Consider the following 27,568-nt stretch of genomic DNA (forward strand, 5'->3'; position numbering starts at 1 on the left):
TAACCTCATAACATAAATTGGGTTAAGCCTCTACGATAAATTACTCCAGGTGAGGAAATTTGTTTTCAGGAGTTTAAAGATAAAAAACGTCATTCCATAGAATTGAAAAAGTATATTAAATAAAATTAATATCTCCAAATGTACCCTTTTTTTTGGCTAATATATGGCCCAAACGGATCATCTTCAGCTATAGGTCAGGTAGTGGACAAATTGCGCCGCATGCTCCCTCCATTATATAATCGTTGAGCTCACGGTTTCCATAATCGAGCTGGTTTTACGGGGTGAGGTGAATGATGTTAGTTTTAAAAATGACTTAATACTGTATACGAAACGAAATAAATAAGATCTCGTCTTAAACATGCAGGTAGAGAAATGAACGATTTTTGTCTTAAACAGGGTCAGGGTTTGAAGGCTTCGGCGGCACACCTCTACACCGATCCCTCTACCGGTCAATTAACTGACAACTGACAAATGGCATTGTCGTATGGATAGCATATAGATGTTACCTGTACTTCAAATCCTGCCTGCAAGTAGGCCCATGCACATGCAAAACAAAAGCTGTGGCTGTCATTCCCCTTTCTAAAATAAAACAGTTTAAAGGTTATCTGCAATAACGGGTATCCCGCATTCGCATAAGATTTTGTAAAGTTCTCCCACATTCATATCACGGTGATTTGTTACGAACCCTAAAAGGGATTCAGCTGGATTTGTGTGTCGCAAATCAAGGAAACGTATTTCGTCTTGGTTCAAGCCCAGTTTCTCAGCAACAAACTTCCACTTATCTTCGGATGCAACTACAACAAAAACAAAAACAACATGAATGGGCATTGATTAGTTTTAGCAACAACTTAGCGTGTTCGTTGATTAAAAATGTTACACTTAGATATTCCGAGAGTATGAATTGTGCTGTGCGGCGGGGACTCTGATTTGAACCATTACTCTACACTAGACCACATGCAGCTGAAGTTTTAAACCCATGTCTACACCGCATGCGCATCACGACCGTCAATTCTGGACCCTTCCCTTACTAATCCACCTTCGTCTTTCTTGGCTCGATCGTAACCACTTGTAACCAAAGGAGAAGTCCTTGTTTCACGGTCAAAATGTCGTGAGAACTGTGAAAAACGTTTATTTCATATTTCAGTTAATTAATTAATCATACCGGTCAAGGACACAGTAAGTTGCCTTGCTTGGGTAAAAGGGATTCTTCTTACGTCAAGAGTTTCAGGTAATAATGGACCTAAAATCAAACACATGCAGACAATTTATTTTCTAAACTAGAGACATACTACTGAAATCTAATTGGTGATTTTCTTTAAAAATCAACAATTTGATTAACGTCAATAAATTAATTTGTCATAGTTGTAGAGGTCAACCTGAAACAGACTTTTTTCTTTTCACATTTATGCATTATATATTATTTTTTGTTTCAGCTGGCGCGACTTTTAATCAGGACCAATGATTTATTAATTTAATGAAAATAAAAATTTATTATTTCTATAGCGCTATTTACACATACAGATCAGAAGCGCTTTACATTTATTTAGTTATTCAAGTATCTATGAAATATTAAAATAGTTAAGCGTAAAACTGATAAAAAACAAACGTCTAGTAGTATAATTCATAAGAAATTTATTTGAAAATACTAGTATTAAAATCTCATAATGATATATTGCAAATTAGAAAAAGGTATAAAAATTCACTGCTCAAAAACCTGTCTAAAAAAATGTCTTAATTGAATTCTTAAAAGTTTCTAGAGATTGTATATTGCGTAGTTTTAAAGACAGCTCATTCGACTCCATATGTGGGTTGAGTTTGTTGTTGGTTCTCTCCTTTTCTCCGAGAGGTTTTTCTCCGGGCACTCCGGTTTTCCCGTCTCCTCAAAAATCAACATTTCCAAATTCTAATTCGACCAGGAATCAGGTAGACGAAGAACCACTTTGTGGATGTGCTACCTCTAAATAATTATTTATTTATTTATTTATATTATGAATGGGCGCCGCTGCCTGAAATGCACGCTTGCCCACAGTTACTAGCGTGAGCCTTGGGTGGCTCTAAGAAAATGCCCGAGTTGGATCTAAGATTATAGGAGGACTTGCATTTAATAGCTAGAAGATTACTAATATATGCAGATGCGAGACTATGGATGGCTTTAAAAGCTAATAATAGAATCTTAAAATGTATGCGCGCCTGCCCCGATAGCCTGTGTAATTCACAAAATACATGCAGGAGTGATTGAGGAAAACTTCGTGGTGCCCATTGCTAGTCAGTAGAGGCAGCGTTTTGCACGTATTGCAACTTAGCTATTTGTTTTTTAGGGAGGCCATATAGCAAGCTAGTGCAGAAATCTAACCTGCTTTTGATGAATTCGTACACGAGAGTACGTAAGCTCTCACTCGAAAAATGCCTCCTAATGCGTCTAATATAGACGCATAAGATCAATTTTACTTTGAGCGTTTCACTGTCACTTGTTTACTTCCGAAACCAAAAATGATCATTATTGAAACAAAATTGTTTCTTTATCTAAACGGAATCCAATTAATCTGCCCCGTACCATGTAAAGAGATTGACCGAAGACTTAAATCTTGAATCTTTCTGAAACGTGAGCTGCGCGTTTTCTTTTAAGGGCGGCCACAACCGTTGCTTTCACGGGTCACGGCCGAGTTTAGGCTTGTCTGCCAAGCTCTGACGAACCGTAAAGATGTATTCCAACGCACAAATTGTAACTTAGAATAACAATTGTTGCGCGACATTAGCTGCTCCCGCGGATGGTAAAACTAGCAACATCTTTCTTTAACTCGTAACACAGCAACGCTGTGAAGGGCGCGAAGTCGTTGGCCGTATCATCGCAGCTTAAATAAAAGGATACAGAAGATGCTGGTCTACAGGAACAGGCTGTGTTAAAAACGTAGTAGTAGTTTGAATAGGTAAGAGGAAACTGTTGAGTACTCCCTACATAAGGAAGGTGTAAAAGGTAATGAGCAAAAGACGCACTTACCAGTAGTGCCAGCAGGTGTAATTTCTCTTAAGTATTTTACCACATCAAGTCTGTCTGAACGCTTAGCTTCTCTTGCCAAGCAGCGGATCCATTTCTTGTCCTCAAGGTTTGGTTGTTCGAGAGAGGATTGTTTCCACTCAAGGGTCTCCTGCAGTTTGCGAACAACTTGTTTGGCGTCACATGACTTGGACGGAAGATGGTCAAATACACTGCTACGAACTGCAAGCGCTCTTTCTTCATTTCCTGAAACTAGTTTGTTTAGAAAAATTGTTAGAAAATAATGCTGCAACGCGTTGGGATATATTTTTCCAGAACGTACTCCAGGAAAGAATTTTCGTTAAAAACTGTTGAGAACACACGGTATCTTCTTTTTTTAGTACATCGTTGCCAATCATGCTACTCAAAAAGTTGAATTTTACTAGCGTCGTGATTGAAACCGCTTAGAAGAAAGGAAGGGGAGAAACGATGATGGAAAGAATAAAACCGAAGCTAAAAATTTAACGATAAAAACGTTATATTACATGACTTTAAGGCTTCTTTATTTCAACATGTCATAATTAAAGCAAGTGTAAGAAGGTGCATATAAATTTAAGCCTGTAAACCCACAGGTTTTTACTTAAATCTTCAGTGGCTCAGTTATATGTATTATAAACAAATCATTCGGCACATAACTGTTCGAACATTAAGCTTACCTTCATCAGACGTAAATGGGTCTTCGTCACGTTCACTAATTGCGAGCTGTGGCGAATAAACAACAAATATACACTTTTAGGTGTAAAAGTAAGCTAGGAACAATGCATTATTGGTTTAGAAGTAAAATGTTTCATTTAAAAGAAAACTTCACTGAAACGTTATATCTGTTGTTATACATACATACATACATACATACTTTATTGACTTTCCCAAGGGGCTTTTCAAAGACAATACATGATCCTATTTACAATTAAGAAATGTTTTAAAATATATATAAAATTACAATTCTTTAAGTAATTTAGTACGTAAACGAGTTTTAAAAACATCAATCGAGTTACACAGTTTAAAGGAATTGTCTAGGGAGTTCCATAAGTTCACAGTTCTATAGAAAAATGTTCTCTGACCGGCAGCTGTTCTAAAAAAGGGAATTTGTAAAAGCTGTGAATTTCTGGTGCTACGTCGGCTAACCTCTGCTCGCTTTATGAATTTTGATGTAAGGTATTCAGGGGCTTGACCGGTCATACATTTAAAAGCCATTGTAGCGTTCCGGTAATAAAGCTGACTGGGAACTGAAAGCCAATTTAGCTCCTTGCGAATTGGTGTAACATGGTCAAATTTACGCGCGCCGCTAACAATGCGGCATGCGAAGTTCTGCACTGCCTGTAACTTGTTGACATTACATTTTGAGGTATTTGACCAAACATTGGAGCAATAAAATAACCTGCTAAAAACTAAGGAATTAATAATCATCAAAAGTGTACGTTTGTCGAAGACATGCTTGACACGGTTTATCTGGCCAAGGCGGGACATGCACGAGGAAGCGGTTTTAATTATATGTTCATCGTAAGTTAAATTAGAATCCAAAGTCACACCAAGGTCTTTGGCGGTGTCTGTAGGGACAATGTCCTTACCCATAAAGGAAAGGTAACGAAATTGGAATTTTGCACGCATCTGCCTGCTGCCAAATATCATCAACTTGGTTTTGCCAGGGTTTAGTAACAATTGATTGTTGGAACACCATTCCCCTATTTTAAACAGGTCGTCTTCCAAATCAGCAATTGCATCCAGGTTGGCTTTAAGCTCGAAGGAAGTAATGAGTTTCGTATCATCTACATAACTCTGGGTGCTGCATTTCTGTGGGATCAATGGAAGATCGTTCGTATATATGCTAAAAAGAAGTGGGCCCAAGATGCTTCCTTGAGGAACGCCACTGGTCACAGACAAAGGCTCAGATAGCGTTGAATAGATTCGTACTACTTGTGACCTGTTGCTTAGGTAACTACGAAACCATTGGAGAGTGTCACTGGAAATTCCGACATCTTGCAATTTTAAAATTAACGTGTCATGATTGACACTATCAAAGGCTTTGCTCATATCTAATAGTACAATTGCCGTTAACTTCTTTTTATCGATGGCGTTAAGAATTGTGTCTGTTGTTTCAATGACAGATGTTTCACAAGAGTGCCATCTCTTGTTACCGCTTTGACTCTTTGATAGGGTGTCATTTGATTGCAGATACGAGGTGAGTTGATTATGTACTACCCTTTCGCAAACCTTCGATAAAACTGGTAGAAGTGAGATGGGTCTATTGTTGTTTGCCTGTTCATGGTCGCCCTCCTTTAGGATGGGTGTAACCTCGGCTGTTTTCCATTTTGATGGAAAAACACAGTTTTGAAAGGATGCATTAACGATAGACGTTATTGGGTGAACAATTGGATTAAGACAGTCTTTGATGACACGGATCGGAATTTTATCTATCCCGGGGGCCTTGTTTGAAGGCATCGCTGCTATTATACGCTCTACTTGTTTATAATCAACGGTACTAAGTGTGAACTGGTCAGAGGAAGCGTATTGTCTCGGCACGAAATAATTCTGATTAAGTGTTAAGTTGCATTCATTAGCCAGGGACGTAATTTTGTCAACAGTGCTCTGACCAACAGATACGAAGAACTGGTTAAATTCGTCTGCAACAGATTTGACGCTCTTACTAAATGTTCGCTGAGATGTAGATTTAGTGGGGACACACTGGCGGATTGCTTTCCAGATATTATTGGTGTTATTTGGGTTCCTTTGGATTTGTTCAGCAACAAATTCTCGTTCAGCAATTCTAATTTCCCTCTTTACTTCCTGTCTGAAATATCTGTAGGCAGTCCAGGATAGCGGGTCATTTGTTTTCTTTGCTTTTTTACGCCAATCATCCCTGGTCTTCATCAATCCGCGGATGTTGTCGGTTACGCATGGGTTTGGCTTACAGCGTGCTTTAAAGGTTTTAACTGGAGCATGACGGTCGAGTATCTCAGTAAACAGCGAATCAAATGCATAAATTTTATCCTCGACATCGTCGAAAACATCGACTATGGACCACGGTGCCAATGATACGTCGTTGTTATACTGAAATCCTTCTCATCTGGTTGGTAATCTTCTTCTAAGCAATTTATTTCATATTACCATTCCGAGGTAGAGTTCCGGCAGCTTTATAGCTTTTATTTTCACTATGACCTCCAAAATTATATCACGGCAATATTATGGCCTGGTGTCGACTCAATTTTAAAAACTCGCAATGCAACTAAACACTGGCGCGCATGATTGTTTTGTTTGTTTTTTAATTTCAGCTAGAAATATTTTCATGTAAAAGATTTTCTGTTCATTACGGATGACGTTACCACGTTATCATCCTCTTTTGACAAGCACGTGTATTAATTTTACACTTGTAGCCTATTTACATGTACTACTCTCAGGACTCCATAACGATAATATAGGCTCCTGTTACGGAGAAGTTAGGCTGAGAAGTAACCATCTGGGAGAGCAACATAACTTTCACCTCTCGAAGTCACTGACGTCATCTCCGTACGTGAATTGCCTTAAGTTACAATTTTATTGAAACTAAAAAGTTTACAGCTACCTCCTTTTATATGGTCGGCCATTTGTTTCAAAATTATGACACGATATACGTGCGGTTTTTCCCCACGTATACTTGCAATCATTTCTGCTACACGATATACGTGCGTTTTTTTGTCACGTATACTTGCGTTTTATTCCCAAGTATATGACCATTTTCTTACAAACGCGCATATATATGCGCACAAAAAAGCCCATATATATGCGTTACAAGCAAGCATGTAGTATATGTGGTCACAGAAAGTTGTCATATAAGACGCGCCGAATTATACCGTCAACAAAAAACCCCTTCATGTACGATGAAGCTGAAAGATAACTTTGGTTTGAGTAAATCATGGCTGCAATGGCCGTGTTAATTTCGAGCAAGGTTTGGTTCTTATTCATTGCCCCAACAGTACTGATGGTTGTTGGCTCCCCGACAACGAATTTGTTGGAATATATATCCATGGATTGTCTCTTGAGAGACTGTGCACGCTGACCGAGCGTACACAGTCTCTCAAGAAACAATCCACGTATTCCAACAAATCCGTTGTCGGGGAGCTAACAACCACCACTACTGGCGGTGAGGGCAGTGAATAAGAACCAAACCTTGCTTGAAATTAACGCGGCCATTGTGGCCCTGCTTGATTCAAACTGAAGTTACTTTTCAGCTCCATCGTACATGAAGGGGTTTTTTGTTGACGGTATAATTCGGTGCGTCTTATATGACAACTTTCTGTGGCCACATATACCACATGTTTGCTTGTAACGCATATATATGGGCTTTTTTGTGCGCATATATATGCGCGTTTGTAAGAAAATGGTCATATACTTGGGAATAAAACGCAAGTATACGTGACAAAAAAACGCACGTATATCGTGTAGCAGAAATGATTGCAAGTATACGTGGGAAAAAACCGCAGGTATATCGCGTCATAATTTTGAAACAAATGGCCGACCATATAAAATGAGGTAGCTGTAATGGCATCAATTCATAAATTATAGACAGGATGTGGCGTTCCCAGAAAATCAGAAAAGCTCGGAGGGAATGTAGTGAAGTTATTACCTGTTGTTTTGGAGAAGGAAACCAAGGTGAAAACTGCATGACCTTCACTTTGGTGTTTTGAGCAACAGCCGACCTCGTGCAGGTGATGTTTTCCGTGTAATTGCACAACTGAGAAATTCTCCAGAAGTGAAGGCATTGTTCTTGTTTGCATTCTTTTTCGCGATGCGTTTGGCAGAAGGCAACTACCCTTCCCCCAGAACAGACGGGACAAATGACACACATCTCATATGTCATATTCCTCAGCCAGGGAAACTCATTGCGCATACACTCAAGTATCAAGCTTAGTTGCCTACACACCTGACGAGCACAGACTACCTCCTTACTGTCGGGTGATAAGTCAGCTAAAGTGCTGCGTTTGGGATAGACATCATCAGGACCCTCAATACTGGAATTCCCTCCGTGAATAACAACCTCAACGAACGAGGAATGGCATAAAAGTATTACAGAGAAGGCACCTCCAGAGGCGTAGAATCTGACGAAATCGTGAAACAGCTGAGGTTTCTCTTGGGCCCAAAATCCATCTTTTCCCCACTGAAGGAATTGTGCGACTAGCCGGGGAAAAAAGCCTACAGGAATATGACCTTTTGGGAATTTAATAAACAGAGAGGGAATCGCAGCAGACTCAATAAGATCATGAACCTCTTTTGGTGGATGTGACATCAACATTGATGGGACAAGGTATTCCTTGTTGCTCGGAGCATTGGAAACCCAGGGGCACAGTAAGCTAAATCTCTCCATGATTCCAATAAGGCTATCTGAGGTTTCTTTGTCCTCGAACAAAGGATTCCAGACGTGAGCCAGAAGTTGTTCATCAAGTATTCCCTCCTTCTCAAGCTTAAACCATAGCTCTAAAAAATGTTTTTCATCAGGATCATACGGCCTGACAGTTATCACCTTCTTAAATACGTCAACTAACCACTGAGGATCCAAAATGACCACTTTTTTCAACTGCTCGCTGTCGTCATAATGAAGAAGACTTCTCAAGTCGTGCAAGTAGTTCATCAATGTCTCAAACTCTTCGTGGTTAGTGATATTGCTAACTTGTAACGCAACATCTCTGACGGATTTCAGAGAAATGTACTTGTTTCCCATAGGATTTTCTTTAAAAGCCTGAAGTGCCTTCTCGAATTTTAACCACTTAATTGGGATGACCTTGTTTATGTGGGGCAGTTGTCTGGCAAGGGTATGTATTTCTTGTCGCAATCGCATAACCTGTCGGCAATCAGTTTTTTGGATGCTAAGACTTGTGTTATCTACGAAGAATACATCAGACAAATGGACACCATACGGCTTGCTTTTCAATCGACCAAAGATCCTACGGGCAAGGTTTCGGGGATTTCCACCATCGTAAGGTACATCAGCATGTGTACACACCAAGAAAACTGGAGGAAGCTTTTTTGGCAAAGCGCTTGAGCTAAGATCTGCCTCTTGGCAGTCGCTTAAAGAAGCCACAGATGTCATCCAAAAATCCAGATAATCAAAATTGGTTTTCAGATGGAAGCTTTCTTGAATTTCCTCGTACACACCTTGTTTCACCACGGGCTTTGCTTTGTCGTCTGGATCCAGGCTGAGATCATAAACCAAGCAATAGATCGCTCTCTTCGTAAGAAATAGTGGGTGAGTCGCGTAATAAACTGACTGTCCAGCAAAATCCCACAGGGTGGAATAAATGACTTCCCCACTTTCCTCCCAATCTCCTTTAAGTAACGTTTCCGTAACCGCTGCTACTTCGTCAGGAACCTCTGAATAAGAAAAGCTCACGTCATCTTGAATTGCTCCAGCTGAGTCAGGTGGAATTCCACCAGTAGCAGGAGGTGGATCTCTAAATGTCTCTCCATGCCCCCCATCACCTAATGCCACATCCGAGACCACTACCACTTTAGAAAGTTCTGAATCAAAGGTACCTGCATTTTCCTCTTCACTAGTGCTTTCACCCTTGTCCTTCAAACTCCACATAATGTGTCTTGCTGTTTGATAATCAAAGGTGATAGCTGTATCGGTATTGTGGTCTTGATCCGTTTCTCCTGTCCTCCATGTGTCCGTAGACACTTTGAAATGAGAAGGATCTATATCTATACCAACAGTACTGTCTTCCTTTGGGTCAAAACAGATTCCTTTCAATGACTTCTTTAAACTGGTTTTTCCTGCGCGGTCTTGTCCTATCAACATTATTGGCACCCTCTTGACCAACGTTTTTCCGTCGTTAAGAGCCCTGTTGTAAGCGTTCAAGGCTGTTATCCCCCTGGCAAGGATCTCAGGAGGAACTAAAATTAGCACAAGGAAAATAAATAAAATTGTAATAAATAAATAAACAAATGTGGGATATTAATATGGGATGGGATGTATCTTAGAAAAAAATTCAAGCCTTTGAAATAATAATTTGTTGTTTGAGCTGCCAGTTGTTGTTAATAAGAAACAAATTTGACACAGGGTGTATTTCCTCGAATAATAGAATTGCCTCCCTTGAATTATCGTCCCCCTTTGACGGAAATATTTAAATAATCGCCTCCCTCGAATATCCGTCCCCCTGGCTTTGACGGAGTTATTGAAAATAATTGCCTCCTTCGAATTATCGCCCCCTACTCCTCCCGCCATCTTCTCTTTCTTTTATCCCCTCCCTTTCACGTTAAAAAACTGGAGGATGAAGCTGAAGTGGAGTCTTATCCACACACACACACAATAAAAATCATTGATGATTCAGTCGATTCAATCTCTGACGCCGAGGATACTAACACTGAAAATTAATCAAGGAACCAAATTTGGAACACTTAGACAGCCCATGTTCAGTATATCTCATGTAATTATTATTTTTTATTTTATGGGATAATGAAGCAACATACATGTATTTAGGGCTCGATTTCCAGTGAGCAATATTTGAAATAATCACCCCCTTCGAATAATTGCCCCCTTTTGGAGCAAAAAAAAAAATCGTCCCCCGGCTTTCATTCCAGGAAATGAAAAAAGGATTGCGTTGCTTAGTGGTTTCTAAACATCACTCACTTCTTATTAGCATAGGTGACTCTCTCCCGTACACATTGTGCTCCCAGTATTGCATAGTCGTTTTAAGATCGTCTCAAAAAAAATTCGATCGAAAAGACAAGAACGCAAGCAAGGGTTTTCCTTTAAACCCTTTTTTCAAAACAGGGGCGGATCTAGGGGGAGGGTGCAGGGGGTGCGCACCCCCTTCCCCCGAAATGACTTGCGGTTTTCTAATACAACTGGTATTCTGCGAAAAAAAAAAACTATGTGGTTTATTGGTGTTGAAGTAGAGCAAGAGACGAGTGCACCCCCTCCTAAAAAAAATCCTGGATCCGCCCCTGCAAAACCAACCACAACAGCACTTTTGCTAACCTGTCCTTGCTAGAACCAGACTTTGAACTTTCTTCACAAACCGGAGAAACTCAGGAAGCTTCTGAATTATTATGTCTGGCTCCCACTCTCCGCTATTTAGTAACTCGTCCCATTCTCTGCAGTGAAGATAAAAGTCCTTCTGCAAGAGAAAGAGGAAATACGTTTTGTTCTAAAAGCAGAATCTACAGATATAACAAACAATAATTTCAATGCAGCAAAACTGACACTTGCGGGATCCTCGCTAGTCCACTTAACAGAGGTTTATGCTAAATACCGGTTAGGTTTTATAAAAAAATATGGAGAGAAATGTTAAGGGCTCGCGAACGTTCATGCTGTCTTAACACGTGGGCCGTCCGCTTTATATCGGGCCCGCTTCATATAGTTTTCACTGTTCTTCCCACACGACATTCAGTAATTGGCTGGTAGACTGGGCTCTAAAAACCAATTTGTTTGTGCTAAAAGAATTAGTTTCCAAAATGAAAGTAAAACAAACGCAACAAGAGGCTGGTCAGGTGTCATCGACAATGAGCTGTGAATTTGGATGTTACAGTGTCAGGGAAGTTAACAGAAAGAGTTAATATGTGCTGACGTTGTTGAATAATGTTTTTCAAAACGGTTTTAGGGATTGCCAAGTTTATTTGCTGTCTTGCAATCACTTTTAAATCCAGTTAACAAAAAATAGGTCTATAGAACAAAGCAATAACAGAATAAAACTGGACATTGCATGGTATTTTCAGCTTTTCTCCTTATTTGTTTTTCGTACTATTTCTTCTTATCCTTTGAATTATTCTTTCTCGCGATCTTCTGTCTCTGGCCTACAATTTTAAGGTCTCTTCACTTTCTCCACGAGACAACAAGGACTCAGTATCAACTTACAGACACTTATTTCTAACAAAAATATCCAGGAGTGATTGTAGGTTAACCGGTAGCTGGAATTATTCAGATTACACATGTAGGTCCTCTAGCGTAGACGGAATAAAGGGAAGTATGGAAGAAAAAAGGTTCTATTTTTTTGGATTATTATTATTATCATTATTTGTTCGAGTAAAACTTTATAGCGTCGGTCTTTTGTCAGGATCCTCTAAATTTCGTCCTACTTCCATTTTTTCTTTCTACTTGAGACAATGAACAAGATTGATAGTTTAAATTATGACTATGTAAACTATATATACCGATTCTCTGGTCTCCTCCGTTATCGCATCGCTTCGCCATGAGCGCTCTTTCGAAAGAATGATGGTAAATCCTGCAGTTATTTCATACTGGGAACGTTTGCAACAACGATTGTAAATAAGATGAAATCCCTCCGGTATATCTCTCTCGGGAAGACAAATTTCCTCATCGTCATTTGTTAAACTTAGTTCGGACAGGTATATGGACAAAGCTTGCATCTCTTCTTCATGAGGCTTATAGTCTGTGTGCAGTCCTGAATCTGAAGAACAACGAAAGTCAGTGTGAGTTCTGGTTTAAGCTAATTTACACAACAGGATAAATTAAAGTTTATGCGATAACCATAGACCCGCTTTTACCAGTAATAATATGGAGAATTTCTTTCACAGATGCAAGCTGTCACAAGAACAGTAGATAATTACAATTTGTATTAAATATATTTAAAGCTGGTATTTACATATCTGATCCAACCTCCCTCTCTCGAGGTTCTTGTAAGTGTCTGCCACTGGCCTAAAAAACTAAAACCTAAACTATTTAAGTTGTTGGCAGTTCAATAAACATGGGTCTTGGATTAAGTGCTCCCATACAGGTCATCCTCCATCGACCATAGACCCCAGCTGGGCATTAGAAATCTAGAGAGGTACCTTACCGTACACAAAAGGGGATTAGCACCTCTCACTCACAACCTTGGGGAATTACAAACCCCTTAAAGAGGATTATCACCCATATAGATGATTATCACGTCTCTCTACCTTGAGGGATTTTAAGCCCCTGGGGAGGTTGATCACCTCTCGTTATCCGAGGAAATTATCACCCCCCCCCCCCCCAGAGAGGATTATAACCTCTTTCTCTACCCTAGGGGATTATCATCGGGATAATTACACCCTCATATAGAGAGAAGTGACTTGCTATCCATTGTTGGAGTACTTCATTCCTTACCCCCTTTCCCCACAACTATTCTTGACTAGATTTTTGCTTTTAGAGTAAGGGTTATGGGTTGGGAGCATTAATAAAGAACTACTTATGGATCGATCAAATGAAGCTGTTACTATGATCCAAAGGCAGTCTGGACCATGTGTAAAATAGACGGTGCTGTAGTGGACAGAACTCCGACCTGCCGACATTAGTGCATGAGTCCCTCCCCCTGGGAAAAAACTATACTTGAGCAGAGTACGTCTCCATGTAAAAAGATCATTTGGCCAGGCAGGCTTCATTGACTGAGATGCCAACATTTAATTGTTCAGAAAGAAAAAATTACGTCTGAAAGTTTAAAACCTCGTTCCGCACACTAAATTAGCCGCATTTACACGGAAAACGCGATTAAAAAATTGCAATCTAGTAAATAAATCTAGCAATCGTGACGGTTTTAGAATTAGAATGATGTTAATTTTTTTTTGCAAATATGCTTTGGGAATCTAAAGACAATAGAATACCCGTTCTTTTATTATATGAAGACCCAACTGAAAAATTGAACATTTACCTACGAACGCGAATTTATGGTTACTAACGTTAAATTAGTGATATCAACAAGTAACTCATATCTTACCAGATTGCCCACGAATGGTCAGTCTACAATCAAATTCGCATCCAGGGAAAAGAATATCTGCCTGGAGATATCTCCGAGAGGGTAGAACCAGCCATCCACGGCATCGTGAACGTGTAGCTTCGTCCTTAAATTGTATCTCATCCAAGATGTTTTTTACATCACTTAACGGTAGTGGGATCTCTTCCAAGCTTTTCCCGGCGTTTTTCTTTGTGACCCATATCTAAAATATAAAACAGGAATTTTGTAGAAACGTTTTTACAAAAATCAGTTAATCAAATTTATTTCGGTAAAGTTCAATATCTTAATTCAAAAGGAGTAAAACGAACAGCTTGCAAGTACCACCGCACCGGATACTCATTCTATGCCGCAAAAATAATATTACATTATTACCTTCGGGTGCCGAAATCATATAAACAATTTGTACTTTCGTTCATGACTGAGTGAGGAAAAGTAGTATCCCGGGAATGCTAGGACGAATTTCATCATATATGCAGCAGGGTAAATGAGTTACGAATTGTTTTAGCAAATTATTCAAAATGGCTACCTCCCAGGAAGTTGGCTGGAAAAACCGAGACAAACCGGTTTGGGGGGTAGATGCGGGGCATTTCGGTGCACGATGAGGTAGGCGTATGATTTTTTGTAGAGAAGAAAAGCCTTTAAAAATTAAACACATGAAAATAGAACTCTTTTGCATTGAACGAAGACAGACACATGAATAATATTATTATTACTTTCTGTGCCAGAAACAATACGCCAAGAGTGCACTTGCATAACCAACGCAGACAACACCTGCCTTTAAGAACGATTTTTATTACTAGCAAGAAGACGAGTAGTAGCTTTTACCAGTAGTAGTAGTAGTAGCTTTTACATTGCGATAGCCAGTGATGCAAGCATAGCAACACAGTATCCCGCGAACACACGGCGCCGCGTCCAGTTTAAAAAACATGCTACTGCCAAGTCAAGTGCATTTACGTGAAGATTGAGAAGTGGCCAAGACTGAAAAGGGGCTCGCACACTACTCAGAGTGGCTCTGAGCTCAATGGTACAACTCTGATGTCTCACTCAATGCTGCACCGGTTGCTCAATATTGCTCGCAACATTATACAGATCGGTGAGAATTACTCCAACGAATGTTTGTTACAAATTAATTGCGGTTCCTCTGGGAATTCACCTATGGTACCTTAGATAACCAGTGTAAACCGTGGGACCAATAAAAAGTCAAAGTCATCAGTTGTCAACATTAGAATCGTTAAAATCAAGCATTGTCGAACACACAGCTGCTCACTGATTACTCAGAGTGGCTCTGAGTAGCTCAAAGGTGCTAACTCTTTACTTTGAGTTGCTTAAACAGGGGCACCCAACGACTGTTTTCTTTAAATATCTGTTCTGAGAAACAAATATTGTCTGGAATTTTCTTCTGCTTGAGGAAGGCTAAACAATTCCTAGATGAACGTTCCATTCATGTTCAATTTACTCCGAGTTATAAGCTTTAAGAGGCTTACTGACTACTGCAGAGTGTCTCTAGCATTACTTTCAGTGTAAAATAGTTGGGTGACGCATGCAAGCTTATAAATTAAATGCACCATTTTTGTGTGCCTGTGTTAAAATTCTACCTTAAATCTAAGTTGATGTCCAGATGGCGTTAAGAATGATAAATCATGCCTTGCTGCATAATCCACGTATTCTTCCGGGGTTTTGTCGCAAACATTTTCTTCTAAGATTTTTTCGTCGAGATTCGCCACTTCTTTAAATGCAACATTCCAGTAAACTCCGTCTGTAGGAGATCCCAGCTTTTCCTTAATCTCATCAATACTCCAATGTCTTTCAGTAACTTCAACTGTCAAGGTATTTTATGTTGGTAATGGGATAAAAAAGAGAAAAATTATAAAATGTTATCTTTTTCCCCGGAGATGAAACTTTGGAGAGCCTCGTGACTAACATACTGCTTCTAATACTGTATTCCAACACTGCATCTAGAACGCTGGCCCTTTATATCACACGTAAGGCAACTTTACACCAGAGTCATGAAGGGTCATTCAGGAAAAAAACAAGCCCTGTACAACGCGAACATGATCAACAAACGCTCATTACCACTGCTTACATGAGGGTGATACCCCAACGCGATGCCCAAAAAGAACAGGGACACCACAGACATCGACGGTCAGCTAGTGATATAAATTAGTTTCATGGGATGGTATTCTAGCAGATGATTAAATCTAAGAACCAACGTTTAATATTTTTGTCACTACTGCGTATTATCCACACAAAAAGGAAATTGATTTGATTTCACCTGACCGGAGACCTCATTCAAACAGTTTCTAAAAATGCTGTAACCCACCTGGGTTGGGTCCCCGGATCATGCCCGTTCCGAAGTGACACCACATGACGGCTTTGAGATACTCTTTAGAATTTATTTCTTTTTTCACCAAATGCAAGGCTTCTAAAGTATCTTTTAAAAGTTGTTGTAGATAGATCGGGTCATCATTAGGATTGCACTCCTCCTAGAAAAACAAAGTTAGAATTATGATCACGTTTGTTACACAAACTCTAACGGTAACGTAGTCTACAAATGGCTTTTCCTTCTGAAAAAATGTTAACCAAAGGCTTTTCTCCGATTTTTTTAAGCAAGTTTGAGTCAGAACCTCTTCGCTGCTCTTTTATCACTTGAGCAACACTTGGCAAATTTTAAAGACATTCGGTTTACATGGTTTCAAGACATGACGTCATAATTCATGTCAAGCCATCTTTGAGCAAAACACCCTTAACATATTAGAAAAGGAAGAAAGACCTTGAGTAATAACACATTTTAGACCTCAAACGATACAAATACTATCTGAAATTAGCAATTTGTGTACTTTCAGGTCCCCAGCATATCTCGTAATATTTATAACACCCTTTAACATTCTCAAAATTTGAATTTTACAGATCTTTTAAAACCGATCATAAAACCTCTAATTACTTAGACTTAACAAGAGGAACAGCTGGGAGAAGGGCTTTAGTCAAACTACGAATAAGCAATCACAAACTAATGATAGAAATAGGCAGATACAATCAAACTACGAAGGAAACCGTTAGAGTTTGTGGATCCAATCTAATAGAAGACGAAGTTCACTTTTTTTTTGCGATGTCCTACATACTATATGATTTGGAATAAATTTTACTATAAAGTCAAGACTCTGATTCCAAATATTACCCAGTTACCTATAAACGGTTTGATCAATGAACTGATGAACTCCTCTAATCACTTTATCAATATAGTATTCATAAAATATATTTCAGCTTGTTTTGATGTCCGTAACAAATTATTATCAAAGTAACGTAGTTGCCCTGTGATGTAATTTTGATTCCTAAAAAATAGCTTTCCAATGCTGTATGTGCTAGTATAGTCATGCAAATAAACCTCATTGTTGTTTGTTTATATCATCTAGAATAGAACTCAGCACAGGTTATCTTCAAGCAGTTTTAATCTTGTAAAACATAACAAAGCAAAACCTTAAGGAGGGTGCGGGAGGGGGGTTACGGCCACCAGTTCTCCTCCAAGGTAACCGTCTGAATTTCCTCGTACGTCTGAGGCTTAAAATGAACTTGTGTAACGGGCACACCGGCCGATATGATAAGTTCAAGTTAGAATTACATTTTAGGGATCAGTTATTTAAAGGGGGTTTATCCTGTGTTTAAAAGGACCGCATTCCAAGTCATTTTCATATTGGCCAATCCTGCTGTTCCCCGTGAACAGTGTCGAGTAGGCTTCTAGACCACAGGAGAAAAGCATTTATCTGGTTGAAACAACCCACGAAAAGACCTTTACCTTTCACGTCCACTGATTGTTGGAAACCTTGGTGTAAGTCAGTCTTCGTTTAATAACCGGGCCATAAAAGATTTCAGATATAATATTAAAGTATTACGAGCAAACGCACATATAAATATCCTCTGTTATCGCAAAACTAAACGGAACAAATTCATTCACACCTTTGGCTCATGATTCTGGACTGGTTTCAGGCGGTAGTATGCATGTGTGCCTGGATCCAGCACACGTTCAGTATGATCGCCTTGTACCACTTTCTCTAGCTTGAGTTTGCAGTCTGCTGGAAGATAGCTGCTATCGATGTAGTGATAGGTTTTGTTGAGGTCATTTTCCAAGCCCCTCAACCTAGCTCCAGCCTATAGATAAATGTTGAAAAAGGGAGGATCTATTAGGGTAGTCGTTAGTCTTACCTACTGTTGAAAAAATAGGGTATCCTATCCATTAAGCGTTTTTAAAAAAATAAAGTGGAAATAGTTTGTCCTTGCTGATTTTGAGACAATTATTTGGATTGTTGACACATTAGAGCTTAGTCTGCCTGTTGCGCTGATATTTTTTCGCGAATCTAGTCCAAAGTGAGATGATCGGATTTCATACTATTGTATTCTTTTTTTTTTTTTTCATGAAGCTTTGTCGGAGTGATCTTGTCTGTTGAGTTTAATGAATAAACAACGTCCTTGTCTTTGCTCGCTGGTATCATAGATGCAAGTTTGCCTCAAAAAGCATCGAGGGCAAATTAATTGTAACGATTTGGGTGTGCATTTGATTGCAGTGAATACCTGTATTCCATATTCCTTTACTGCAAAAATGACATATCACTTATACCCATTTCCAATCACTTATGTAGCTCTCACGCTCCATCCAGCGATGCGTAACAGGAACATAATGTACTCTGAGATTCAATAGCTAGATTCCAATACAATTCCTTATGACGTACGTTGATGTGATGTACTTACAATTTTTATTTTAATATGAACTTTTGCTTTTTGCCTTTGTTCTTCCGTACCACTAACAATGTACACCTCTCCATTGCTACGAATCACCCTTGCACCTGTCCAACTGCTGATTCTTTTAAGGTTGTTTCCCTCCTTACCAATAACTAAACCTTTGTACTTTCCTGGAATTTTCACTAGTTCGTCAACCGGAGCTTGCTCGTGTATCTTTCTCTTGATTTCTTCCTGTCAAAAAAGTACACTTTTGTGAGGCATGAGCCTCTTCGAACACTTTGCTTTGCAATTATGCAATTTTCGCATTATTTAATTGACAAAAGGACCACCATAGATCCATTAATCATGTGTCATTTTGCAAATCTGCTAGGTTGGAGAAAATTCGTCGCAACTCACTCTTTTTTCCTCAGGGAAGTAACTAAGGGGTTTGTTAATAGGGAGCTTAAGCAACGACGACGGCGACGTCGAAGAGAACGGCAATAACGCAATAGGTTTAGATCGGCAAAACAACAACTTTGCACATGCATCACGCTTTTTTGTACATTTCTTTGCTGTCGTTGCACGACTACAACGTAAAAGTGCCTAATTTCACGTTTTGTCGAGGACGGGAACACAACTGGAGACAACAACTTTCCATTTCTTTTCCTAAACTTTGATACAGTCAGCTTTAGAATTCAACTCCAAAAATTTGGCAACATTTGACGAATTAAACGAGATGGAATAAGCACGGGAAAGTTTGAAGCAGCGCAAATTCACTTTTGAAGTGACGTTTTCGTGGCCGTCGCCGTCGTCGTTGCTTAAGCTCCCTAATATCCCTTCATCGACAGGGGTAAAACAAGGTGCATTATGGTCCCAGTGAAAATGGTGATTTTTTTGTCACCCGATGGTGGAGGGCATCAGCAAATTCGCTATTCGATTTTTCCCACTCAATCCAAGCGCCTATCTCCTCTCGTTCCACAGCTCTGATCTAAAGTTGATGAGGAAAACCAAACAACATGAAGGTTTCCTTTCCTCGGAGTACGACATCGCTTCACAAGCTTCATTTCGCTCTTCACAGGATAATGTAAACCTCAATATCAAAAAGCAAAACATTTAAATACTAATGGCAACTTTTTACAAATTTAAAACTATTTACAAATTCGAAAAAACGACGATAGAAGTCGATAAAAATTGTATATCGGAAGACCAGGAATTTCTGGTATTCAAGAAAGAACGCGTCTCTTGCCGTACTACAGAAAATGGCGCCGATACTGAAATCGCGCGTTAAGTATCATGGTTGCTGGTGGCCCTTTTATTATACTATTATTCTCAGACCTAAATTTGAAGATGTTTTATAACATAGCTAGAAATTCCCCTAATCAAATTCAATAGCGCGAGGATGCTTCATATTCCTATTGAGCACGCTGATGACGTCAATAAATTATTCGTAATTCCTCGAGTTGTTGTGAGCTTAGCAAACCTGAGTCTCCTGAGTGCATCCATAACTTGGCAGTACACGATAAAGCGTTTGCCGTATGTTTTATAAGGAAATTTAAGGGGAAACGTTTGAATTTGTTTACCGATAGTAAGGAAAAGAGGTGAGTGTTGTTGTTGTTGTTGTTGTTGTTGTCATTTCCGCGAGCTGTGTGGGCTATGGCGTGAGATCATTCTTTACAAAGTTGTTTTCTCTCAATAACAATTTTTCGGTGAATTAATAGTTTTCCGGCACCTAAATATGGATTTTACAATCATTTTAGAGTACACTTTCTCTGAGTTTCAGGATAAAAACATAACCTTATCTGTGAGGAAAAAATATATACTCACGTAAACATTGACGCGTACTGCTTTGAGCGCGCCCTATAATAATAAAATTTTAAGTTAACTGATGCATTGATCACTTTGATAATGTTATAAAACAATTAGTTCGCGGGTTCAAGCTGCAGCTGTGCGTATGTTGAGATATTGAGCACTTGGGAAGTTTGGAGAGCACTCAAGAGGCTAGAGTTGCACTCGGCTGCGCCTCGTGCAACTCTTACGCCTCTTTCGTGCTCTCCAAACTTCCCGCGTGCTCAATATCTCGACATACGCACGCTGACGCATGAACTAATTGTTATTATTATTCATTCAAAATATTTCACCGAATCTGATTGGCTAAAAGCACACGTTTAATTCACCATAACCAGTTACTGTTGACCAAATTTGGAAGAAATTTGACTTTAACGAGGAAATGACGTCAAAAATGCAGCTTTTCGCAGGTTAAGGCACCGTTAACCGAGAAGACCTGGGGACGAGGTTGAGTTGTTTTGGTTGGGAACTTGAAAAAATGGCGGACATTTCACTCGTTTCAAGAGTAAGAACTAGGCGAAAACATGGCTAAAAACATGGAAAGAACAGCAAGAAGACAACTCGAAGGGCGACATCTGCTATCTGGAGAATATTTGCGGAGCTGGACAAACCTAAACGTACAGTATCGAAGATGAACTGAACATCGATGGATCGATGGAGGTAAGCATGTTTTTAGCTATGTTTTTAAACTAGGAAATATTTTGAATGAATAATAAAACAGTTATTGAATTCGGCTTTCGTATCATATGAAGAATTATGGAGATGTCGGAGGGTGTTATCCGCCTTGGCCTATGGCCTCGACGGATAACACCCTCCTCGATCTCCATAATTCTTCATAAGATACTCAGCCTCATTCATTAACTGTTAAATTGTATATCCGTTTGTAATTTGTTTGTTGTTTATTTTAAGTTTAAATATGATAATGGCTATTCGGCATTCCCAAATACAAATTATTTGGCTAGCCTTTTAATACTAAGAAAAATTAAAGTTTCCATGAGTATGTTTTCACGTAAATAAACTCGAGGCGCATTTTCTTAAACTTACCACCTTTTCTAAGATGAGCCTCTTAGCGCATGCTCTTTGCTCTTCATCGCCGCTGACTGAAAAACCTTCATCTGCTTTAGTTAGTGGATCAACTAGCGCTCCCGAATTCTGTCTTATTTCAGTGATTACACAGCCATGTTTTCCAATAACGTAACGCTTCAAATCTACTGGTACTTCTATAAATTCACTCTCTTGAATTCCATCTGTATTTCGGTCTTCCATATTGATGAAAGTTAATCTGTTAAGAGAAAAATAAAGGGTGCTTTCATATTAGTCTGGCTCCCTAGTCTAATAATAATAATAATAATAATAATAATAAAATGCCGTGCGAGCAGAAAGAAATTGGAAGTCACTAGAGAAGCCCCTCTATGGCTGGTTTTTCAAGGGAACAGCGGAAAAGCATCACACATGGAGAATTAAGGGTAAGCAGAGATCAGTTAAAGAAAGGATTTCGACTGCTGCTTTAAAGCCTTAAAAACCAACATTATAAATCATTCATCGACAAGCAGAGCATTCCACCGACGTGTAGATTTTTGGGGAGTGAGAGGAGACTGTAAGTCGCATAGTATCAGACTGTAAGATGCTGACCCAAAACAGCATCCTCTATAAAGGCATGACAAAGTAGCACTTGTTAGTCACTAGACGCTCTGTGAGAGATTTGGGTTTTTGAAAGGGGAACAAAATGGTATGACCACAAGCCTCAGCAAGTGTTAGAATCTGAAGCGGTCAAGATTTTGAGGGATTTCAAGATCAAGACTGACCACAAAATCGTCCAGAACAAACCAGACGTCATTGTCCTAGGCAAGCAGTCAAGATCATGCCTGATAATAGACGTAGCCTGCCCATTTGCTGCCTTCCGGTTAAGAGTAGGAAACAAGAGAAAGTGGGAAACAGTACCAACAATGAAAACGAGAAATTAGGCGAGTTTGGAAGTGTCGTGATGAAGATCATAACGATTGTCCTTGGAGCTCTGGGGAAGAATCAAAGGTCTTGAGGCCTTAGAAATGTCATGTGTATAAGTCTGTGACAGCAGGCGTGTTTGTCGGCTCCACAAGAATACTGGGGAACGATGAAAAAGTTGAAGCCATCAGTCGGTATATGTACACCTTAGGTCACTGGAAGAGACCTGATGTTCATATGGGACTCCTTCACAGGGAACTGTGTCATCGTGAATCCATAATAATAATAATGATAAGAAGAATAATTATAATGAGAAGAATTCTTTCACTAGTGCAAGGTTAGAGAAAATGAAGTTTAATCTTGAAAGGCATGTTTTAAAGCTTAACACATTAATACTTAAATACAATGTGATGACAGATCCCAGAAAGGGGGCGAGGGGGGAGGGGGGGGGGGGCTTTCGAATGGCATTTACAATGAATATTGAAATAAAATATAATATATAAATAACTTTAAAGCTATTACAAAAATGATTGAATCAGTCCTAAACCTTGATAATACTTATCAACTTCTTAAAAACTTGCACAAGAGGTGCTGTTTGAGAATGTTTTTAAGAGTGAAGGAAGAAATATCTTTCAGTTCATTGGGCAGATAATTCCAAATCTTAGACGACCTAAATCCGAAAGACCTTTGACCAGCGGCAGATTACAAGTAGGGATTGTCAAGCTTTTGATTATTGCGTCTTTGACTTCCATGCACCTCTGAAAGTTTACGGAACTTACTGCACAAGTCCTCAGGGGCGAGCTATTGAGTCTATTGACGCATTTGTACGTACATCTCTGTAACTAATGTTTATAGACATAGGCGTACGGGCAATATTTTGCCAGGGGGGGCGGTAAATCATTTGCCCAAAATATTCTTGCAAGTTGCCCAAATTTTTACAAAACAGTCGAAAAGAAACGAGGGCCATACGATGCAGCAACATAGGTCGTACTGGCATATGAAAGTGGCTCGATACAGCTTTTCAGGGTCAATACCTGCCAAGTTTAAGCATAAACTACGTCGCCATAAACAAACATTTGGAAAAATTGCCACCACAGTTGTGTCAGATAAAGATGATAAGTTGTTATGATCAGGGTTGCAATGACATTGGAGTTGTCATAGCAACAAAATGACGCCCTTACCTATTATACTTGCAGCAATTTTACTCACTGGGAACTGTTCTAACAAAATAGTTCACGAGAGCTTTTTCGTCCAATAGTCGCCTCGATGTTCGTGAAGTTAAAACGGAATCTGTAAGTACGTTATCGAGATATTTTGGGATGAAGTTTTTATCGTTAGAAATACGATAAAAAAAGGAAAATCTTGATGTTTGGCCGTTATCTGAAGAAAACGAAGCGCTATTGACACGCAATTTCACCTGATAGTAGTTTCAATCTTTTTAAAATACGTGTGAAAGGTCATGGAGATAGCTCTGGCCAATTGCTACAACGAAGGATTTGATTAGTATGTATCATGGCGCTCTTGTTAGCGGTTTTGCAAACATTCTGGTCTACTTTAACAAGTTAATGAATAATTTTTAAACCGCTCGATAGATTTTAGAAAAAATTAAGATTCTTCTCGTAATTCAAACTGAGAATTAGTCAGCCCCTGCACTTTTCACTTTCAGACCCACTGCTGAAGCTATCTGCCATACACTGTTCTACGAGCGGAAGTGATTCTAGAAAGACTAGAAAGTTATGCGAAAGTTTATTCTAATCAATTCACGACTGGAAATAGCCCATTCCAGCTAGTGCAGTGCAGCACAGTGCCCAACATAAAAAAAAAACAGCATATGATACCCTTCCCTTATAACCAGAAACTCATCACATGCTAGGCAACCACTGTCTCGTGTGAATGTAACTGGATTATTACGCCGACTTCACGTTAAAATAGAAAATATTTATCTCTTCAAAATAATAATAAAGTAAACATGGAAACGTCTTTAAAAACTGGCTCTGCCCAAATTTTCTCTTGCTGCCCAAAAAATCTGAGTTGCCCAAAATTTGGGGGGGGGGGGGGGGCTGCAGCCCCCCTCGCTCCCCCCGGCCAGTACGCCTATGTTTATAGAAACATTTGAACAAAAGGTAGCCATTTAAGTTGGCGTAGGACTAGGGTGATATACTAAAATTTCCTCGTGTGTGTTGCAATTGGGCATGCAAAATTTTGTATAGCTTGCATTTCCTTGATGTTTGAGGATGGCAACGTTCGACCAGACAGTAGAGCAATACTTGAGCTTTCTGAAGACTAAGGCAGAGATAATTATAAGCAGCAACGTGTCACTGTCAAAGCAGTTCTTCCCTCTGTTGATCTGAAACAGTAAGTTCAGTGGCCGTGCACGAAGAGACGATCTAATTGTGCGCATCGAAGTTTAGACGAGAGCAAGAAAGGATAGGTCCTTTCACTGCTACGACCGGGCTACTCAACAAAGTTCTATGCAGGGAGGCTCCGGTTCCAGAGTCTTTACCTGAAAGTTAAGGCTCATGACTGTCTGTTAAATCTGGTAAGGCTCACGTCTGTCGCTTAACAGTGATCTACGAGTATTCAAGCACGGGTGAGCGAGGGTATAATGTGTAAATCAGCAAATACGCCAACTGTGACTGGCGAAGCCTAGATAAGCGAATCAGATATGAGGAATTTGCATTACATGCGAATTGCATTCTTTGTGAGGTGTTACGAAAACTAAGACCCTCGAAAACGAAGACCTAAGACCTAAGACCCGTCTTAGTTTTCGAGATTACGAAAACTAAGACCCCCTAAAATCGAATCCGTCGAAATATAAAGTCAGATTGTAACCGAAATAGGTCTGATCTGTCAAATTATATCATGTTCGATCCTTTCCACCGAGTTTTAGGTCAAATTTAACGGTAAATTTAGGGGTCTTAGTTTTCGTAATTTCGAAAACTAAGACCCCCACCAAAACAATCTCTAAAATTTCTACAAAGTCGAATTACGACCGTTTGAAGACTATAATCCGTAAGACAAACAAAAACTACTATCATACGCGTGCTGATCTACGATCCGCTAACAATTTGAAGACTCGCTTTAAAAAGAGGACCAAAGCCATAGACTTCCTACGTATCTATTGTACACTTAAAATATGCCTTACTCCTATTAGTCTTTAATTTTGTTGTTATTACTTTAAAATATGTAAATATGACAAGGATAAGTAATATTTCCTTTTTCCGTTTTTATTGGAAAAATGGAAAATTAGATTGGCCGGAGTGTGCACGGACCCCCCCACCCCTTTGCATTGTAACCCGGTGATCTCCGGGATGGCAACGATAAAAACAAACGTTAGAAAAAAGCAATGTAGCATACCGGTATTCTCCTTTTTTCGCCCTTTTTATAAAAGCACTTTTCTATCTATGACCTGGCCAGAAAAGGAAAAACAAAATCCGTATTTTTGTGTGATGTTTAACCGATAACGCCGTTGACCACTTAGCGATCAGGCATTCAGGTCGCAGCGACATGTCAGCCCGCAACGAAGACAAAAATCCATCTCCAGTGGAAAACCAATTTTATGACTTTAAGGATAAACAACCAAAATTATAGGGGTAAGGCATATTTTCAGTGTACAATTATACGTAGGTAGTCTATAGCTTTCATCCTCTTCTTAAAGCCACAATATTGATAATGTATGTCTGCAAATTGTTAAAAGAAGCGGATAGTCTAGCACGCGTATGATAGTAGTTTTTGTTTGTCTTACGGATTATAGTCTTCAAACGGTCGTAATTCGACTTTGTAGAAATTTTAGAGATTGTTTTGGTGGGGGTCTTAGTTTTCGAAATTACGAAAACTAAGACCCCTAAATTTACCGTTAAATTTGACCTAAAACTCGGTGGAAAGGATTGAACATGATATAATTTGATAGATCAGACCTATTTCGGTTACAATTTGACTTTATATTTCGACGGATTCGATTTTAGGGGGTCTTAGTTTTCGTAATCTCGAAAACTAAGACGGGTCTTAGGTCTTAGGTCTTCGTTTTCGAGGGTCTTAGTTTTCGTAACACCCTTCTTTGTGAAATACTGTTGTTTGTATAGACTTAAAGTCATGTTGGAAAGTGTCAGTAATTAAAATTTTGTTTAGCCGGCGTTCACCAAATCGCCTCCTAGTAAACCATTTTTACTTTGACAAGCCATAAAATCTACCGTGAACTGAGCGTTTAAAAACACGTCGAGCAGACTAGACAAACATTCAGACTCATTCCAAACATAATACACTCACAACGAACGACTGACGCCCGGCTTCGCCGGCATGATTGTTGACGCGGACTGATTTGGTTGGTTGAGACAATCAGACAAATGCAGAATGAAGTTAGATTTTGTTAAAGAACTTCCTCGTTAAATTGATTAAAATACTAACAGATGATCGATTCGTTATCACTGTCTGTTAAATATTTGATACACACAGCACCGATCGACACAGTACGAATGTCGCCTTGTTCGCCGATGTCACCTTGCGAGGTCGGTCCACTGTTTTTGATAACTCTTCTGGCTACTTTGACAGTTTGTGTCTTTCATTTTTGGCAGTTATTTCCACTAGAATAATCCTAATTCGTTGTCTCCTTTCCATATACTCCTATAATTGTCAGTTAAATATCAATCAATATCTGATGAGATTGAAAGAATCTTGAGTGAACCGCTATCCGTCTTTCCGTAAGAATGATTTACCTTACCTCTATCGTAGGAAATCATACCCTACACAGGCCATGAATTATTGTCGTTTGTTGTACTCGCCCTCTTTATATCGTTTTTGGCTTATCATTCCCGAGAAGTAAATGATTTTATCGGGAGTCGACTGTATATATCGATCATTTCCGGTTGGTGTCCGCATCCAGTGTGACGTCACGCAGCTGATGTATTTTCGATTAGCAGAATTTTCTTTTCAAGAATTAGAAATTAAAGAAGCTGATATAGGGGGCGCTTTCCATTCGACCAAAAATTCCGGAATGAAATTTCGAGTATTCCATGTGACGAATGGAACAGTATTTTCCGGTTGGTTTGAACCAAGCCGTCCCAGTCCATCACGTACCAATTTTCGCGCGAAAATACGAAATAAACAGGGGAATCAAAAAATGGCGGACTCTTTGTCTATTTACTTGCTTTAGAGTTGCTCGACAACTATGAAGTTGAAATAAGCGAAGTATTGGACGAGGACGACTTCATAACGCTGTTCAGTGTGGGTAGCTCCTACATGCGTAGGAATTTAAACCGAGTCCGCGACTACTTTGAGGGCACGATACCTCTCTATTTTCCTGACTAGTTTAAGGGTCACTTCAGGAATGGTCGAATGGAACGGAATTTTCCGGTTA

General features: G+C 39.3%; 1 protein-coding gene across 1 annotated transcript; it reads right to left on the reverse strand.

Annotated features, from left to right (window-relative positions):
- LOC140941505 (uncharacterized) lies at positions 1-27,036 on the reverse strand. Its single transcript, XM_073390511.1, has 14 exons — positions 26,933-27,036; positions 21,316-21,553; positions 18,457-18,678; positions 17,668-17,859; positions 16,037-16,199; positions 15,312-15,535; positions 13,699-13,918; positions 12,158-12,414; positions 10,986-11,124; positions 7,635-9,898; positions 3,691-3,736; positions 2,999-3,247; positions 1,163-1,240; positions 1-794 (listed from the first exon to the last, which is right to left on the reverse strand). The coding sequence occupies exons 2-14, from the start codon at positions 21,535-21,537 to the stop codon at positions 595-597; spliced, it is 4,476 nt and encodes a 1,491-aa protein (XP_073246612.1). The 5' UTR covers positions 21,538-21,553; positions 26,933-27,036; the 3' UTR covers positions 1-594.
- Positions 27,037-27,568: the final 532 nt, after the last annotated feature.

The sequence above is a fragment of the Porites lutea genome, chromosome 6 (assembly GCF_958299795.1).
Source record: "Porites lutea chromosome 6, jaPorLute2.1, whole genome shotgun sequence".
NCBI lineage: Eukaryota > Metazoa > Cnidaria > Anthozoa > Scleractinia > Poritidae > Porites > Porites lutea.

Excerpts from the sequence above, each read along its gene's own strand:
- LOC140941505 (XM_073390511.1), bottom strand. The coding sequence starts at position 21,537 with ATGGAAGACCGAAATACAGATGGAATTCAAGAGAGTGAATTTATAGAA. Across the intron at positions 16,200-17,667 it reads TCCAGAATCATGAGCCAAAG|GAGGAGTGCAATCCTAATGA; the intron begins GTGTGAATGAAT and ends TTGTTTTTCTAG. Across the intron at positions 795-1,162 it reads ACTTACTGTGTCCTTGACCG|TTGCATCCGAAGATAAGTGG; the intron begins GTATGATTAATT and ends TTTTTGTTGTAG.